Consider the following 20,746-nt stretch of genomic DNA (forward strand, 5'->3'; position numbering starts at 1 on the left):
AGATTTGGACTGCATTTAAACCCTTTTTTGAAACTCTTTTATCTTAATGTTATTGTTCAACTGTTACAGTCCACCCCAACTAACTTTACAAGTAGGACAAAATCCAATTCATTAGATTAACAAGAAGAACTCTCCGCTCCCCCACTTCTATTCATGTGTTTTAATGAAGATTTGTATTTGAATACTTGTATATATTTCCAATTATAGTAGATAACAATATGAAACTTTATTAGTCCAACGTAGGACTTTATAACTCTTACGTAGGAGTTAAAAAAGCCTAATTAGGAGTTTATAACTCCTACGTAGGACTTTAAAACGTAGAGAAACACTTATATATAAAGTTCTACGTAGGAGTTATAAAGTCCTACGTAGGACTTTAAAACTACTTATTATGTTTTTTTTATCTCCTACGTAGGGGGTATAAAGTCCTTCGTATGACTTATAAAGTCCTACGCAGTAGTTATAAACTCCTAATTAGGCTTTTTTTTATCTCATACGTAGGAGTTATATAGTCCTACGTATAGTAGGAGTTTGTAAGTCCTAGGTAGGACTTTAAAACTCCTAATTAGGTTTTTATATCTCCTTCGTAGGAGTTATAAAGTCCTACGTAGGACTAATAAAATATGTAGGACTTACAAACTCCTACGTACGAGTTATAAACTCCTAATTAGGCTTTTTTTTTATCTCATACGTAGGAGTTATAAAGTCCTACGTAGGTGTTATCTCTATTTATAGAACATGTTAAACTTGCACAATGACGCTTCCGTACTATTAAGCTTGAATCAGGCATGGAAGGCTGACCATCACTTATTTTTTGTCCGGATACGCCCTCGTGATATAATTCGTCGCATCCAAACTCCAAAAAGTAATTTTATTTAGTGAATAAAATCGCCGTTTATGATTAATTATTTCTTATACATCATGCATTTTTCTTTATGCCAAGTGAATTTTGTGCAATTGTGATATGTATACACACATGTTAACTAAAAAGTAATACTTAAACACATAATCATTTTCAAGGTATTTATATACAAACACCATTTTTCTCACCGTTATTAAGGTTTTATTATTAATATTAACTTGTAAAGAACTCTGACCCCGTGTTCACAAAGAAAAGATCAGTATCAGGATCAGTTGATCCTGATTTTATTTTCATTGTTTTAAAAAAACTAAAACTGATCGTATTATGCTAGATTTAAATGGTACATATTCGAATTATAAATAATTGCTTATTTGAAACAAAACCTATTTTGGGATAAAATCAACAAATAACAAAACAAATACAAAAATAATCGGATCAAAATGAGGATGCATTTTAGGATCAAGATCAAAATTTTGATCAACTGTAAAATACCTATATCTTATAAAAATAACAATAAATTCATTCTAAAATTTCATAAACTTGTTGTGTCAAGTACAGTTTTATCAAGTTATTACTAAATAAAATAATCTATAAGGATAAATAAAAGAGAATATTTGAGTTTTCAAATTTGATCCTAATCAAAGGGCTGTGTTTTATGGAGAGTCCTAAGTTAATCCTAAATCCTAGGACTTATGATCAACTTGAGGAGAAAAATTTTTGCACTTAAGACCGTTTCAAGTAACTGTCCTATCTATTGTCGTAAACTTAAGACTTATGACCTCTTAGCTTTCCTGAAAAAAGTTACAAAATACAATGGCACGCGCATAATCCCGGATTGGGTTTACTATGCAATTGATTATAGCAAGTTAGTAATGTATTGCCGTCTTGACGTAAAATACATAAAGATTTTATCATGTTGAGTGAAAATATATACCATATTTCACGCAAAACGAAAAGAAATAACCTTTTTATTTATTTTTATTATCAAAGAAAAATTGTGACGAATCTCCTTGCTTGCTACACGACAGCAATTATATATTTGACTGATACAGCACCATATTTCAGGAGTGAAATTAAATAATTCTCAATATCTGCTTTCACAAATTCGGTGATTTGCATGATCGATTCCCTTGCAAATGTGTACAGTATCGACTAATTAACTCCTCGTCAGTATAAACGTCTAGCACCTGTGAACTGTCCCCCGGCACAGGGCCCTCCGTCTTTATAATACTACCATGAATGCTGCCGTGTTTTATTTTGGAATGGTTTTGACGTAAGATAATCTTAGGATACATTTAAAATTACTCCTAGACTTAGGACTGTTTTTGCTTATAAATATAGGAGTCATAAGTTTGGACCTTTTTTAAGACTTTCTTTGAAACGCAAAATTGTCTTATTTTTATCTTAGGACCGACTTAAGACTTAGGACTCTCCATGAAACTCGGTCCAGCCTTATTTCTTAATTAATACTTAGACTGAAAATGACCGAACAAAAACCATCATAGTAGCTCATTTCCTTATTAGATACACTAATTAAAGTAATGAAAAATAATCTCCCTAATAGAAACAAGAAAAGCATTGAACCAAAGGCGACGCCAAAATATATATCTAATTTAAATGAAAGGTTTTAACAGTGTTTACTTTATCTTGAATTGAATAAACAACCAAATCAAATGCACTGTCATTTTCAATAGTACCATTGATCATCAATAAATGAATAGACATAGATATTACTGCTTACTGATAAACAGTGCAGACTAAGATAAGACTAAACAGATATCTGCATACAATCCGAGCCATTTTGTTATGTAAGAAATGGTAAATCAGTTTGTTTAAGGTCCATCGCACCCATGTACTCTAAAGAGTTCTATGAAGCACTGTAAATTTCTTAAAGCATTCAATCACAAATACACAAAACATCTTCTTATTTCATGTAAAAGTACACACATAACTAAATGTAAACTTCTTTTATCTTAGACAAAAGTGAGGAAAAGTATAAACAAATAGAAAAGACTATTGTTTTTACAAAAAGGAAATCTTTATATTGAAAAAAAAAGGATTTCTAGCCTCAAACAATTAATTTTATATAAATCATAAATAACTTTTAAAATAATACACATAATATATCATTGAAACATTAAAACAAACATTATCAGAAATATATTTCTAATGTACATGAACTGTTAAATTGCGCTTTATATCTTAAGATATTGGTAATTCTTCATTTGTATCATACAATAATGATACAATAAGAGAGACTTTATTTCAAGTTTATAAATCGCTAAACAGAACCAATTTGAAAACGAAATGGTTATAACATTAATTATTATTATTATTATTATTATTATTATTATTATTATTATTATTATTATTATTATTATTATTATTATATGAATTACATGTTAGGAACCAAGTAAAATGGTAATACATGGATAACAATATATTACGAATTGACGTTATATCGGACAATGATTTAAAATGATAATTCATGTTTACAAATAAAACAAATTGAATCACAACAACCATTACATTTCTAAAACATGCATGGGTCTTAAAACATTGTACTTAAACAGTTATCTATTTACTTTTGACAATAGGATTGTCAAATGAGGAAATCATTATGTTTTCAGTTTTGATATTTAGTAAAATACATTCAAGACTCTTTCGGTAAAACAAAAATGAATTTACAAATTTTTCGTTTAAAGTACAACTCGAAGACATACAGCTCATGTTACTATTTTCGGACAGAACATTTATGTTTACCTCTGTAAACTTTCAATGCCTACAGATTAGATATTTGTCATGAATCATTTGTAATGACAAACATCTACAAAATTTTAAAATTGATGATGCTTTAGAAAAAAATGACAGACCCAATGTGACATTACTAAAATTGTGTTTTTTTCTAGTAATGCAGCTCAAGTAAGCGATTTAGGGTCATCGTGGTCATAGCAGTTTAAATGGACTCCGCTGTGATTTTTTGCCATGAAAATGAATGAATATAAATATTGTAATTTGTGTGTAGGCTTTGGCAAAACACTTTGTTGCGATATTTCAGATAATTCGCTCACTCTGATTTCAAGAATATTCTTTTGTATTGTGACAACAATCCAAAAAAGAAAGCGTTTTGATGTGAAGATTGGTAAACATTTACGAAATTAAATTTGTCAAGAACAGCGCATCACTTACCACTTAAGTATTTGATATATTTTTTTTTAAATTGTCGATTTACATGATTGATTAAATTAAGCCGATTAACCGAAGTAAATGTCATTTTAAATGCTACAATTCTATTGGAAAAATGATTGTCAAACACTAAGTGTTTGAATTTATTTTTTGTCCAATAGAATTGCAGTATTTCAAATGCATCGTAACACATTTGCTTTGGTAAATCTGAAAACTGTTAATCAGTCTAGTAAATCATATATTAATAAATATAATTTAAAGCACTAAGCTGGTTAAAATTGATCAGTACGTATTTACAAAATTAAATTTGTCGCCCGACTGTGTCGCGCTTGACCAATTTAATTTTGTAAATACGTAATAAACTTTAACCTATACTTAAATCAGCATTGGTATGTGCATCCAAATAAATTGAAATCATGCAACGATTTTTTTTATATGGAAATGTATGTCGACATATCTAAGAACGAGGACTTCGTGAACCTCGAAAATCAAGATGTTGGCGAAATCCATACAAACTATATGTTTATGTATGAATCTCATTTATTTAATTTTATTTAAATTTGCAATTCAACGTTTGAAAAGGCATTCAGTTTAATAAATCAAAATCATAGGAGGCATTTTATGCCTGACAAGATAAATAGGAGGTATGAAAGTTGCAGACAGGCATGTCTCAGAAGCAGATTGTCAGTACCCATGAATGTTTCCCACAGAATAAAATGGAACTGTTTCAAAATTGAAAGAAATGTAGCAGATACACACAGTGATTGTCGGTCTAAGTGTACAACTCTTGCACAAGACCGATATATTGTCGATTCAGTCCGGCGATATAGTTTCCGTGAAGCTTCTTCATTAACAAACAGCTGACAGAAAGCAAAAGTGTACGGGAACAATAACACAATAAGGAATAGATTGCGTGATGCTGATATGAATGCTAGACGTCCTGGCAAATAAGAGCCGAAATAAGTTATTTTGTGAAATAAATGAAAAGTATCATGATTAAGGAAACATTGTTTATAGACATGGTATTTTAGTTTAACATATTTTCCAGGTATCTCATAACATATTACTTGTAGAACCACGAAAATGATTTATTTGATTTTTTCAAGCTTCGTTGTTCACATCATTCTTATCTGAGTAACCCAAGAATAATCACTGCCAAATTGAAAAAAAAAATTACCAATAAAGTAAACATGTAGTTAAGTTATTTATAATAAAAGCCTTAAAGATTTGACTTTCTTGTCAAAATGATAAGAAACATTCTTAAATTTACTAATCTGGTTGCTTTAATCAAAGTTCGAAATAAAGTACATGTCTATCTGTTAAAGAGATAGTTTCAAAGTCTATACACGTATATGATAGCGTCCAACAATAATTTCATCCTCTGAAAATAGCCCAAAGAGAGCGATAATTACTTTTAAATTGTCTATGAAAGATTAAATTTACGAGTAAAGTTTAAATCTAAAAGAAGCACTTAAATTTAGTACTTTATTGATTTACTATTTAGTACCATTCAACCTGTCCAATTAAGGTGTGGACCATTGGAAATTCCAACTTTCGATTTCGTATTGTACAATTTTTTATTTAAGGTAAATATAAATTACTTTATTTTCCCTGTTTCTTGAAATTTTAAGCTTTAATAAATAGTTAAATAATTTATAAAGTTTACACTTTAGAAATATATTGATTAAATGTGTCACTTCCGTGTTTGACAGGACTTTATTTCAAAAAAAAAATTGTCGTTATTTATCGTAAAAACTTATGTTCTAAAGTATTGTATGAAAAATAAAAAAAAACTTTTTATGAACTAACTAATTTTCTGTTTGATTATAGAATGTCGAGGGTACCAGATTACGCTCACAATTTATCACTTAAAATGTCTGAAGTGATGGATGGGATTGGTGTTAGTGAGAAGATAGTGATGAAAAGAAGAAGATCAGAGCTACTGCGTGAATGACTATTGGCGTTTGATGAAGAGCTACGCGGTAGAGATATGAATGTATTCTTCTTCGGTAGTTTAATAGAAGGAACAACAACTCCAGGATTACAGTCTGACGCAGATAGTGTTATATCTATAAACAATTATAATGTGATACAAGACTGGAGTGAATGGGAATATGGTAAATTTAATTTGTTGATGATACAGAATGAGAATGTCTCACCAGGATATTGTTTGTTACAAGTGTTAAGAGATGATGCTCCACAATCGCGCGTAGTTGAAACTAATGACGATTCAAATAGGGACAGAATGGGAAGAAAATTGTTAAAAAATACAATGTTTGATGGTTTACATGATACAGTAAGAAACGGCCCTGCTCATTCTTTTCAAGGTGTTCCTGGAATCGAAGATAGTGATTTCGTTGCTGCCTTACCCTGTCATTTAAGACCAGTTCAAGCACGACATTGGTTAAATCAACATAGAGAAGAGCATTGGCCTACAAGTGATATGATACAGTACTGCAGTTACACACGATGTTTTGTTGTAGGCGTTGGAAAAACAGGAAGTGCAAATGAAATATTTGAATGGAGAATATCTACATCATTTGCAGAGAGATTTTTAATGTTTAATCTAAACATAACACAAATTAGATGTTACGTTTTGATGAAAATGATTTTGAAAACATTCATAAAACAAAGATTTCCTCACAGCATTTCAAGTTTCATGTGTAAAACAGTTTTGTTACATTGTATTTCATATACAAGATCTGACGCGTGGAAGGAAAATACCCTTTTTACTTGTCTATCACTTTGTTTATCAAGACTTTACAACTGTGTTCAAAATGAATACTGTCCTCATTTCTTCATCACACAAAATAACTTGATGAGCGGGCGATTTACTCCAGAAACAAAGCCGTTAATACTTGAAACTCTCCGATATGTAACCGAAAGAAGTGAGAGGGCATTACTCGAAATTGAATGCGACTGCTTTGGTTCATTTCTTCAGTCAAGTTTAAACGGTATTGAAATTTATATACCAGCACATTATATACCAACATTCATTGCTTGGAAGATGCTAGAAAATACAGCCCTTGCTATAAGCATACACGTCAAAATTATGTTACGTGACGTGAATAATTTATCACCAAGACTTGCGATGCAAAAACTTTTAACATTTATTTCAAATCACCATATCGAGAATTTCATTTTCAAAAATAGAAAAGCTTACCGTTTGTTATCAAGATATTTATTTAGTACACTTGGATCTATTCTAGCATCTTCAAACATCAACAAACAAGACAAATTAGCATTCAAGAAGGCGCTTTCATGCATGTTATTAGGACTTGACACCGATGTAGCATCTGGTAAACTGAAACTAGCATCAATGTTCTATTGTACCGGAGATAATGTGAGGACTGAACTTATCCTGAAAAATATTGAGGAGTGTTATGATCTAAGTGTTGTTGAACCAATGTGTGGGTGTTACAGTTTCGAAAAGTCTCCAAGAAGAGATAGTTTCAACAGATTATGTTATGAATCAAATGAAGAATGCACACTGCTTAAATATATAACAGCACCATGTGTCTGTTTCATTCGATGTGAAATAAACTGTTGCCCATTAGAACTTCAACATGAAATGTTCAGATCAACACAGGAAGATCTTGCTTACAGAAGAAGAGTTGATAAATGGATGGACATGTCCGTTGTAGATTCTCTCCCTTACTTCTATTTCTTGCAGTACAAGACATATTCCCGTCTAGGAAGACAAGATGATAAGCAGAAGGCTCTTACTTATATTGCCAGAACCATTGATGTTGAACCAAATCTCGGACATAGTGAAACAGCACTCAATCTTCTAGGACAGTGCATGGAAGAAGAAAGTCATGTAGAAGATGCTTTTAAATGTTATGTGCGTTCCCTTCAGATAAGAGGACAAAATAATTCAGCAAAGGTCCATATTTGTAAGCTGTTAAACAAAGTGATCAATAACTAGTTTAAACTTATTTTGAAAAAATAGTGTTACGGTATCATCATTTAAAGACGACTTCAAAATAATACACTATTACACCATTGAACATTCTCCTTGTTCAATGGACAAAACTATTTACTTTGAACCAAACTTTGAACGTAATAGGGATATAGCACTTTAGTAATTATAGCACGTTTCTTGCATATTAGACTGGCGTTTCAGTTAGTATTACCCAGGCCGAAAATTTCGTCTGGCACGGGCTATGCCAGATGAGTCGCGTGCTGTACAATGACAGGCATAGGATGACGTAATTGCACTGTTATGAATGAAGTTGTAATTTCATACACTGTTGTAAGATAATAGTTACGGGTGAATTTACATAAATTTTCATGGACATTTGTTTGATGAAGGTAAGGAGTTTAAGAATATGATGGGTTATTATAGAATATGCAAGAACAAATATCTGACACATGTTTTCGTTTCGGATTGGAATGTCCGTCCCAAGGGGACCCGCCCATTGGGCGCTAACAAGGTTTGACAATTTTATTATTCTTAATTAATGTATTTAAATGATAGAGTAAACATTGTTTCACTTCAGTTACGAGGACGGAATATCTTTCCATATTTGTGATCATTTAAAGACAATGATTTTCTTAACTTTCTTTATGATCAAAATTGTCACAAATAACGAACTGTTTGGATTGTATTTTTTAGAATATTATTAAACTTGTTCGAACTTTTATCGATTCAATCACCAGTATTCATACAAAAGAAACAACACTCCTCAATTTGAAGTTATGGTTTCAACTCATGTTTATCCTTATTTGAATTTCAAATTTTTATTTTCAAAATATAAATGCATTAAATGATCATGATGTTATGTTAAATCAGACATTTTAAGGATTTGTGAATCATTCTAATTGTACGATGTATACATGTTTCTTTATAACATGATTGAGCCCACAATATCAAATTCAAACGTATTGAGCATAAACTTATTATATTTCCGTATAAAACGCATTAAATATCAATGTATAGATAAAGATATCTGTGTTTTGTGTAAATATAACGCAGTTATAATATCATTGACTTAAGCCTAACAGAATTCCAAACCATTTTGCTATATAATGCCACGAGTTAATAACTGAAAATGCAATTCTCCATAGTTTTGTTTAGAACTATGTAAGTTAATGTGAAATAATATTAAATGTGTACTTTCTTGCAATAATAAACTAACGAATAAAACTGCGTCATTATTTTTATTAAACAATACTTTTATCCCAAAAATTACACTGAAATCGTTTTTGACAAATCATTACATTTTGTTCAATCATATACAAAACAAAGTGCAAAGAATACTTTATTAATTATAAAAATGGGTTATTGTGTATGTGTTAAAAATAAACAGGCTTCTTAAATCTAATAAAGGGTTTTGCTTTTGTTCACTTGCAGTTTAAGAACGAGGTAATTATCGTAATTAATGGCTTATTTTTTATTTTCAATTTAAAATATTAATCCTAAATTCTTGGTTAAATCATTTCTGACATTTATCAACGCGACGGAATTAAAACTCTTGAAACACCATACTGACTGGGAATTGCTAATACATATAACTTATTTAATGAATTCTCCATTTCTGCCACAACAAGCATAATTGTGTTTTTAAATGTTTCAAAAGTTGAATTATTTATATTTAACATACATTTAACAGTGATGTAATTCATAACCTCTATTATTATACATTTTATGAAAATATATATATATATTTCATTGTGGACTTTGTTTTATTGTTTATTTCACAATAAATTTATTGAATATTCCTGCAGCATAAAGGGACAGTAGTGGTATTTTCGTTCATAAGGAATGAACGATAATGGTGTCGTCCTTTGAATCATTTGAATTAAAAAGGAAACAATCAAGATTTCTTTGAATAGAAACTCGTTTCCCTGATTAAGCAAAATTTCCTGCTTCCAGTTTTCTATTTGAACGATCGATGATCTCTCTTTAAATATGGTATAAGATATACGCATCGTCCTTAGTGGTATAATTATTAAATGACAAAAATGGCCGATTTGTTCCACAATTAAATTGACGTATCATGACAGGTAATTTATATTATGTGTTCAATTCAAAAAACTTTTAAATGTCTTTGTAAAAATGGCAATGAATTCCAACATTAGCAAACAATTGGAGAATAACACTTTTCATACAACTTCAAGTACTATCCTGTTTTAAATCATGTTAAAGGTATGTTTTGCACAATATTGATGAAATGTCCTCGTCCCGTAAATGATATATAATGTGGGTGGGGATTGTTTAATTGCTAACGCAGTCAAGGTGTAAAGGTCATAATGGATCGTCATCTCATTCCCCTAATTTTTAATTCTACTTGGGTTTTCGAGGGTTTTTTTTCGATTCGGCTCTCCGGGACATTCAAATAGTATGAGATGAAATAGATAAAAATTCAGTTACCAATGGCAGTGGGAATAATAAATGCAATAGTCAGCCAAGGGGTAAACTTCATTTTCAACAAAGTGTTTGTGGGGTCGTTAATTGCGACTTACTTTCATCGTCATCCTATAATATATTAGCGATTGCAAGTTGGGTAATGGGGAGGTCAGCTTTTCGAGACATTTACTTTTAAATGTTGTTAACAGTATCAAAGTACCATACAATTCCTGTTAAATTCGAAATACATACAGTATAATTTTAGGCAGATTGTTAAACAGTTAAAACGGGGGGAGGAAAATATTTGTGCACAAAGCCTTATATTCTTAAGTCGGGTATAGTCTGAAACCACTGCATGAAATAAAAAAAGCGGTTCGTGTAAAAGTAAAATGAGTGTCGAAAATATTGTACAATACTTTAAAAAGCACTACTTGTGATTATACGTCATACAATACACTTCATTCATAATGTTAAACCAGTTGGAACTTTTGTTGTTTTTTTTTGAAAATAGAAAACTTAATTGTCTTGTCATAATAGTATATTGGTGGTGATCTTGCGCAAAATAAAACAGCATTATAATGGAAATATTTCATTTTATTTCAATAAATATAATATAATGACATAGTTGATAATTAAAGAAACCTTAGGATATCGTTAATACAGGTTTGTTAATGTGAACTGAAATACATCTAAAAGAAAAAAAAGGTGAGTATTGTGACTAATATTTTTAGGTACCGTTATAAGTGTTTAACTAAGTATCAATATATTGAATACAAAAGAAAATATTTTAAATATAACAAATTATATCATGTTATCGTACTTTTCTTCATGAAAACAGAAAATAAAAATAGAGAAATTGGTTTAATATTTCAAAATGTATCAAAATGATAAAAAATATCAAAAACATTTTCTATAATGTTATCAAAGTGATTGTTTTTGTTTAAATCAATACACCTACATTTACAACTGCCTGAAAAGAAACTTGCCTGATACAATATTACCCTTGTCTGATACATTTTTATTTATAAATATAAGGGTTATGATATGATATTCAGAAAAATAAGTCCCGCCAATTATAATGCATTTTCCAATGTCTCATTCTCATTTAAGGTTAAACGTTATATTCTGCAGATAATCTTGCAATTGTCTAGTTTTCAAATCAAACTTACTTTTTTCAATTAAACATAAATTAGCTAGCGAATAGTATAGAACTGAAGTGTCATAATTTGATTCGCGAACGACTTCATAAATTTATAATTAATATGGTATCTAAACGATTTTTTGATGAATTCAACGTCCTCAAGACGTTTATACTGCAGATTGAATACTAAATATAAGACATATTAGAAAATTTATTGAAACTAGCATAAACATGATAACATAAACTCGATTTTAGGTATCTGCCCTTAAATCTGATTTTATTGTTATTCCATACACATAAGACTGACAAACATTTTTTGATAATTTGATTATGTTTATCGTTTTATCCTGGGTGAAATTACAAAAGAACATGCACAATGTTTTCCCGTCATTCAGTTCAAGTACAGATACTGAAAATTCTTTAGAAGAAAATTAAACAGTCTTCTCATTACAAATTGAGCGAAAAGTAGCAAAACAATAATATCTTGGTAACCTTGATTGTGAATTATCTGCCCTTGCAATATCCAAGATTTTCATAATCAAAGACAACTGACTCAAAAACATCAAACAAATAAAATTTTATCGTATAACCTAAATCAAGCAAATTTGCTTTTTATAATTCAAAACATGTTTTAAAATAAAATATTAGTAACTTCTAAAGGACTGTCTAATTAATGTACGTTTATTCAGGATATGACTGTGTTGTGCTTATTAAAGTCAAATCTAAATACAAATTACACACACAGATATGAATCAACAATGCACAAGACATGTATAGCTGATGATTATATACATTGATGCATGATTGTTGAACTTTTAAAATATGCGTGGCACTGTGGGATTTACTTTTATGCGGTTTGATGTTAATGCACGTTATAAGAGGCATTATCATTATTATCATTATTATTATACAGATTGTTGTGACTCAATTTTTTAAGGTTTTATATCATAAATTTAATGCTCAAATGAAGATTTATCAATAATGTTAGTTCCAAAAGGCATTATTTATACAAATATTACCGAAATTACATTTCATTTAATAAATTGTGATAATTTTAAATTTATTTTCTATCAGTTTAATTAAAATTTTTCAATAAGAAATGAATGCATATATTTTAATGATAACACATAACGAAGACAAATATTTGCAGCACATATTTTACATGTTCTTCGATGTTTGACATTTGTTTTAGAGGCATAAGTATATAGATATATAAAATTTCACTCAATTATAACATATAGGATATTTCACCTTTTAAAACATAAAATGTTCATGTACCCAATAAAAAGTTACGGCACAATTAGTTACACTCAAAATAGGACTAGTGAATGGTTTATTGAAATGTTTTCAATATTCTACAATATAAACGCAATGAACCAAATTTGTCCATATTTAAATGATTTGAACAGGGTAAATTAAAGTTACTTTGCGTAAGACGATCAAAAACAAAACAATGGTTCGTTAACATGCGTCTCATATTCTATAGTTATATAAATGCATTGAACCAAATAATGATTGCTTTTGTACATGTCAGAATTTTTGTGCTTTTGTTTAAATTTGCAATTCAACGTTTGAATAGGCATAGAAGGTAGCTTATGCCTGGCCAGATGAATAGGGGATACATGTAATTTATTTCAGACAGGCATGTCTCAGAGGCAGGCTGTCAGCACCCTTGAATGTTTTCTAAAACCGAGCCTGCAACATTTTTAATTTTGCCGTGTTGGGCTTTCTTTATAGATTCTTATTTTCTTTATTCCACTGTTAACTAAATAGGAATAAATTGAAACCGTTTCAAAATTAAAAGAAATGTAGCAGATACATGTACACTCAGTGATTGTCGTTCTATGTGTACAACTCTAGCATAATACCAATATGTTGTCGATTCAGTCCAGTGGTATTGTTTCTGGGAAGCTATTTCATTACGAAAGAGCTTCAGAAAAAATACAACTACTAGAACAATACTACAATAAGAAATATTATGATGCTGGTATGAATTCTAGATGTCCTGACAAATAAAAAAAAATCTTTTTTTTTTGTAACATAAAAAGAAAATGTCATCATAAATAAAATGTTCATCATGGACGTGATAGTACATTTTTACATATTTTCCAAGCATCTCATAACATTTTGCTTGTAGAACCACTGAATGATTTTAACTTTTTCTATTTTCGCTGGTCACATCGTACTTATCCAAGAATGATCACAGTCAAATTGAACAAAATTTATTATTACCCCTCACCTTTTTTTTAATGTTAATTTCCCATAGGCCTCTGGGATTTATTATTACTGTTAATGCAAGTGTACCACTGGACTAAGAATTTTGTACTGTTACATGGGTAACAGTATTTTTAACAGTATAAAATCTGGTCACGTGCTCTATTTACTAAATAAAATGAAATAAAATAGCCGCCATTTTTTTAGTATTCATAGGACAACAACATCTGCTCTTGAGTAACTATGACACACATAAAATTTAGTTGTTTGCACACTGGTGTGCTTTTCGCGTATAAAATAATTTTTAGTTGAATAGTCAAACAGTAAACATCCGTTTTCAACGGAAGTAATTGCAATGTAAATAATTATGTGTCAAACTGGAACATGCAGACGATTTAAGCTTGCAACAAAGGATTATTTAACAATTTGAATCAGTGAAACGTTACATATATAGTGGACAGACATAGGATATCATCGTTCTTTTGTCGAAACTCATGCGAAGAATATTCTGGAAACTGTAGGATCCGATTTCACAGATCATAACCGTATAAATGGGTTAGTGTTTTGTTTTCTATATAAAACACAGCTTATTGTATGTTTATGACTAGATATTTTCACTTGCTTTAAGAATAAAAGAAAACTTCTCAAGTAGGCCTAAAGTATACAGGCTACACTTAAAACTTAAAAGGTAAGGACAGTTTAGTAACTGTATTGTTACTCTTGGTTTATTTTTGTTACAGTTAGATTTAGTTGATAATTTTAGATCATCACAATATTTTTGTTCGGGGTAATAAAATAAATAACACATGGGTTTGTGAGTAACAGTAAAAATATCGTCCCTCGTAAAAAATACTGTTACACTCGGCTACGCCTCGGGTAATAGTATTTTCTTCGAGATGATATTTTAACTGCTACCCACAAACCCATGTGTTATTTATATAATATCACATAACCAATGAAGTGTACATCTAGTAAAGTTATTTATAATAAAAGCTTTAAAGACTTGTCAAAATGATGAGAAACATTCTTAAATTTAATCCGTTTTCTATGATAAAAGATCAAAATAAAATATATGTATAAGCATTAATATATGTAATATAAATCCGTGGTATAAGTAAGAAATGTCTACATGTCTATATGTATAAGAAATATTTTTGAAGCCTCTATATATTTAAGCGTCAAACAATTATGATTTTATCCTATAAAATACCCACCATAGAGCGATTATTTCTTTTCAATTGTCTGTGTAAGATTTGAAATTTACAAATAAGGAAATAAGGATTTATATTTACTAGTAGTACTTTGTTGATCAATTTACTTTTTTTAGTACTATTCAACCTGTGTAATTAAATGTGTGAAGCATTGGAAATTCCAACTTTTGTTTTCGTTTTGTACAATTTAAATTCAGGTAAATATATAACTTTATTTCCCTTTTTCATTTGAAATGATGAGCTGTTATAAATAGTTAAATCACTTATAAAATTTACACTTTATTCATATTTGATTTAAATGTGTCACTTCCGTGTTTGACAGGGCTTTATTTCAAAGTATAAATCGTGATCTAATCTATTGTATTAAGAAATACAGAAAATGTTATAAAAAACAAATGAATTTCTGAATTATTTCAGAATGTCGAGGATACCAGATTACGCTCACAATTTATCACTTAAAATGTCTCAAGTGATGGATGGGATTGGTGTAAATGAGAAGATAGTGATGAAAAAAAGAAGATCAATGCTACTGAAAGAATCACTATATACGTTAACTGATCAGCTTCTCGGTAAAGATAGGAATGTGTTCATCTTCGGTAGTCAAATAGAAGTTACAACAACTCTAGGATTACAGTCTGACGAAGATTGTCTTATATCTTTGAACAAATATAATGTGATACAAGACTGGAGTGAATGGGAATACGGTAAACATAATTTTTTAATGATACAAGATGAGAATGTCTCACCAGGATATTGTTTGTTACAAATTCTAAGAGATGATGCTCCACTACCGCTCGTAGTTGAAACTGATGACAATACATACAGGGACAGAATGGGGAGAATATTGTTAAAAAATACATTCTTTAATGTTGGCCCTAATGTTTATGTAGTAAGACACGGCCCTGCTCATACTAATCACGCTGTTTCTGGAGTCAGAGATGCTGATTTTGTTCCTGCCTTTCCATGTCAATTAAGACCAGTTCAAGCACGTCATTGGTTAAATCAGCAAAGAGAAGAGCATTGGCCTACAAAGGATATGATACAGTACTGTAAGAACAAGGAGTGTTTTGTCGTAGGCGTTGGAAAAACAGGAAGTGTAAATGAAATACTTGAATGGAGAATATCCACATCACTTCCAGAGAGATGTTTAATGTTTAATCTTAATATAACACAAATCAGATGTTATGTTTTCATGAAAATGATTTTGAAAACATTTATAACTCAAAGATTTCCTGACAGCATTTCAAGTTTTATGTGTAAAACTGTTTTGTTTCATTGTATTTCATATACAAGATCTGACACATGGAAGGAAAATACCCTCTTGACTTGTCTATCTTTTTGTTTATCAACACTTTACAGTTGTGTACAAAATGAATACTGTCCTCATTTCTTCATCACACAAAATAATTTGATGAGCGGGCGATTTTCACCGGAATCGAAGCCGTTAATACTTGATACTCTTCGATATGTAATCGAAAGTGATGGAAGGGCATTGCTCGAAATTAAATGCGACAACATTGATAAATATCTTCAGTCAAGTTTAAATGGTGTTGTACCAATACATCCACATTTTATACCAACTCTCATTGCTGGGCCATTACTAAAAGATACTGTCCGTGATATAAGCTCTATTTTCAAATTTCTGTTAAGTGAAATGAATGATTTGTCACCAAGACTTGCGATGCAAAAACTTTTAACATTTATGTCATATCACCATAATGAGAATTACACAAACATAGATAGAAAAACTTACCGTTTGATAACACGATATTTGTGTAATACACTTGGGTCTATTCTAGCATCTTTTAACATTTACCAACAAGACCATTTAACATACAAAAAGGCTCTTTCATTCATGTCATTAGGACTTGACACTGATGTAGCATCTGGTAAATTGAAGCTAGCTTCTGTGTTATATTGTGCCGGAGATATTCAGAGGACTGAATTTATCCTGAAACATATTGAGGAGTGTTATGATTTAAGTGTTGTTGAACCGATATGTGGGTGTTACAGTTTCAACAACTATTCAAGAAGAGACAAATTCACCGGATTATGTTATGAATCAAACGAAGAATGTAGACTGTTTAAACATATAACAGCATCATGTGTCCGTTTTATACGATGTGAAATAAACTGTTGTCCATTGGAACTTCAACATGAAATGTTTAGATCAACACAGGAAGACCTTGCTTACAGAGGTGAATTAGACAATTGGATGGACATGGCTGTGGTTGACTCTCTCCCTTATCTCTATTTCTTGCAGTACAAGACATATTCCCGTCTAGGAAGACAAGATGATAAACAGAGGGCTCTCTCTAACATTGCTAGAACCATTGATGTTGAACCAAATCTCGGACACAGGGAAACAGCACTCAATCTTCTAGGACAGTGTATGGAAGAAGAGTATAATGTAGAAAATGCTTTTAAATATTATGCGCGTTCCCTTCAGATAAGAAGACGAAATAATTCGGCAAAAGTCCATATTTGTAAGCTGTTAAACAAATTGATCAATAACTAGATTTCACTTGTTTTGGAACAAGAACACCGCACGGAAGATACTTTGGAATGCTTTTTGGTGTCCTTAAAGATACAAGTAGACAGAATTCCGAAAAATGTCATATATTTAGACTGTTCGCATCAGTTTATAATTAGAATCAAACGTTATATGTTTAAGGGCATACACAGCTTACCTACATAACCACATCGTAGGTATGGTTATGATAAACTATTCATAACCAAGCAAAATGCTTTGATTGTCTAAAAAGATTTTACATACAACAGGAAAGAAACCCTTGGGAAAACTTGGCCATTGTAAATAAGTTCATTTATTTTCATGTTTTGCAAACAAGATATCTTGGAAGATAATAGGAATATATAACAATACACAGAGAAACAATAAACCTTTAAATAGACATGGGGGACAGATGAAAAAAGCACTGAACGTGTACAGTATATATTATGCATTGTCATTTTAATTTTCGCAATGTTTTCCTAGGAACTATCTAGTATGAGTTACTTATTCTATAGTTTTGGACATTATCAGTTCAAATTGAAATTATCTATCAGTGTTTAATCTTGCAACACCAGAGTGTTTTATTGATGGTGGGGTATTTTTGCCAATTTACTGCCATTTCAAACAAAATGTAATTTCAAGTATGCCATCTTTGTCATATCAGATACAGTAACATGTTTATCTGTGTGAAAGAGAAATCTTACAAAAACGTGTCCTTTTAGATGAATAACAAAACGTTACATTGTTGCATTTTGAATAATGTTAGATGAATATTTTCACTTTATCAAGAAACTGGCATTGTAACGGATTTCTTACAAAAATGAGTGCAAAACTTTACACATAATAGATGATTACTAATATTCTGACTAACGATTAAGAACAATCCAATTTGAAATAATTTGCTGTAAGAAGTGTCAAGCCGCCGTGGGAAACATAAAATTCAAATAATGAATGTTAGTAACCAATTTCTTGTCAATCTGTTACTATATTTGTATCAAACGTTAAGTATGATATCATATAAAATTGCTAATATACTTTTATATTGTCTGTGTTTTACGAACAGTTCAATCTAATTTTTTCAGTAGTGACATTATTTAGCCAGTATGTTGACAGTATTTTTACTTTTTGTTATAATATAATTGTACATACTTTTTTCAATTTATTTTATTTTTGATAGTACATGTATATTAGCACTTAAATTATTATGTATTTTAAATGTAAGGAACACAACTTGTACTGTTGTATAATGTTTTTATGTACTTAAGAGATATCTGGTTAAGATTATCTGTGCGACTCTACAGTATTTTGTACGAACATGCTATAGATTTTCAAAATTTTATCAATTCATTACTTGTTGATGATTGATTACAGTGTTTGTATTTCAGATACATCATAAAACTGAAAGTTACTTTTGCTCCAGTCAAAAGTGGTCCATTTTATTAATTTAATATTATGTATGTATATTTTTCTGGATCTCTAATAAATATAATACTTAAACTGCTGAATTTGTGTTTGTTTAAAGGATTTGCCTTGCTTTAAATATTGAACAATTTATTTGAAAGTAGATGAAATGCAAACAAAATAGAGGTTGGTCATACACCTAGGATGTGCAGACTGGCCTGGCTTTACATTCATGGCAAAAGCTGACCACTTTTGATTTCAGCAGACTGGCTAGGCTCTATACTTGTGGTAGAGGCTGACCACTTTCGGTTTCAGCATACTGGCCAGGCTCTATACTTGTGGTAAAGGCTGACTACTTTCGGTTACTGTTGGCTGGCCTGGTTTTATAATTGTGGCACAGGCTGATCACTTTCGGTTTCAGCAGGCTGAACTGACTCTATTCTTGTGGCAGAGGGTGACCACTTTCGGTTTCAGCAGGCTTGTCAGGCTCTTTATTTGTGGTAAATGCTGACAAATTTCGAATTCAGCAGGCTGGCCTGGTTCTATACTTGTGGGAAAGGCTCGCTACTTTCGGTTTCAGCAGGCTGGCCTGGCTCCATACTTGTGGCAAAGGCTGACTACTTTTGGTCTCAGCAGGCTGGCCTAGCTCCATACTAGTGGCAAAATCTGACTACTCTCGGTTTCATCAGGCTGGCCTGGCTTCATACTTGTGACAGAGGATGGCTTATTTCGGTTTCAGCAGGCGGCCTGGCTCGATACTAGTGGCAAAGGCTGGATACTTTGGTTTCAGCAGGCTGGCCTGGCTCCATTCCATTGTCAAAGGGTGACTACTTTCGGTTACACAAGGCTGGCATGGTTCTATACTTGTGGCAAAGGCTGATCACTTTCGATTTCAGTAGGCTGGCTCGGCTCTATACTTGTAGTAAAGACTGACCACTTTCGGTTTCAGCAGTCTGGCCAGGCTCCATACTGGTGGTAACGGCTGATCACTTTCGTTTTCAGTGGGCTAGCTGTCTCTATACTTGTAGCAGAGGCTGAGTATTTTTGGTTTCAGCAGGCTGGCCTGACTCCATACTAGTGGCAAAAGCTGAATAATTTCGGTTTCAGCAGGCTAACCAGGCTCTATACTTGTAGCAGAGGCTGACCACTTTCGGTCTCAGCAGGCTGGCCAGGCTCTTTACTTGTGGCAGAGGCTGACCAATTTCGGTTTCAGCAGGCTGGTCAGGCTTTTTAATTGTGGTAAAGGCTGTCCAATTTCGGTTTCAGCAGGCTGGCCAGGCTCTTTACTGGTGGCAGAGACTGACCACTTTCGCTTTCAGCAGGCTGGTCGGGCTTTTTAATTGTGGTAAAGGCTAACTACTTTCGATTTCAGCAGGCTGGCAAGGATCTTCACTTGTGGCAGAGGCTGACCACTTTCAGTTTCAGCAGGTTGGTCACGATTTTTAATTGTGATAAATACTGACCTTTTTCGATTTCAGCAGGCTGGCCAGGTTTTATACTTGTAGCAGAGGCTGAGCACTGTCGGTATAAGCAGGCTGACCAGGCTCTACACTTGTGGTTAAGGCTGACCACTTTCGGTTTCAGCAGGCTGGCTTTGTTCTTTAATGGTTACAAACGATGACCATTTCTTATTTCAACAGGCAGACTTGGCTCTTTACTGGTTGTAAAGGCTGATCACTTTCGTTGTCAGCAAACTGGTCAGGCTTTATACTTGTTGCAGAGGGTGACCAATTATGTCTTTAGCAGGCTGGCCAGGCTCCATACTAGTTGCAAAGGCAGACTATTTTTTGTTTCAACAGGCTGGCCTGGCTCCATACTAGTGGCAAAGGTTGACTACTTTCGGTTTCAGTAGGCTGGCCTGGCTCGA

The 20,746-nt window shown here is 31.7% G+C and overlaps 1 protein-coding gene across 2 annotated transcripts; it reads left to right on the forward strand.

The window, feature by feature from the left end:
* The first annotated feature begins 5,550 nt into the window (after positions 1–5,550).
* On the forward strand, positions 5,551–18,983 carry LOC132746423 (uncharacterized). Of its 2 annotated transcripts, none has more exons than XM_060735547.1 (2): positions 5,551–5,634; positions 15,384–18,983. In XM_060735547.1, the coding sequence occupies exon 2, from the start codon at positions 15,385–15,387 to the stop codon at positions 17,482–17,484; it is 2,100 nt and encodes a 699-aa protein (XP_060591530.1). In that variant the 5' UTR covers positions 5,551–5,634; position 15,384; the 3' UTR covers positions 17,485–18,983. The 2 variants fall into 2 exon arrangements, with proteins under 2 accessions (XP_060591530.1, XP_060591531.1); XM_060735548.1 differs by lacking the exon at positions 15,384–18,983 and adding an exon at positions 5,879–9,694 and having other exon boundaries at positions 5,566–5,634.
* The last annotated feature ends 1,763 nt before the right edge of the window (positions 18,984–20,746 follow it).

This window comes from Ruditapes philippinarum, unplaced genomic scaffold (genome assembly GCF_026571515.1).
Source record: "Ruditapes philippinarum isolate M1 unplaced genomic scaffold, ASM2657151v2 ctg1505_1_1_1_1, whole genome shotgun sequence".
Taxonomy (NCBI): Eukaryota; Metazoa; Mollusca; class Bivalvia; order Venerida; family Veneridae; genus Ruditapes; species Ruditapes philippinarum.

Excerpts from the sequence above, each read along its gene's own strand:
- LOC132746423 (XM_060735547.1), top strand. The coding sequence starts at position 15,385 with ATGTCGAGGATACCAGATTACGCTCACAATTTATCACTTAAAATGTCT.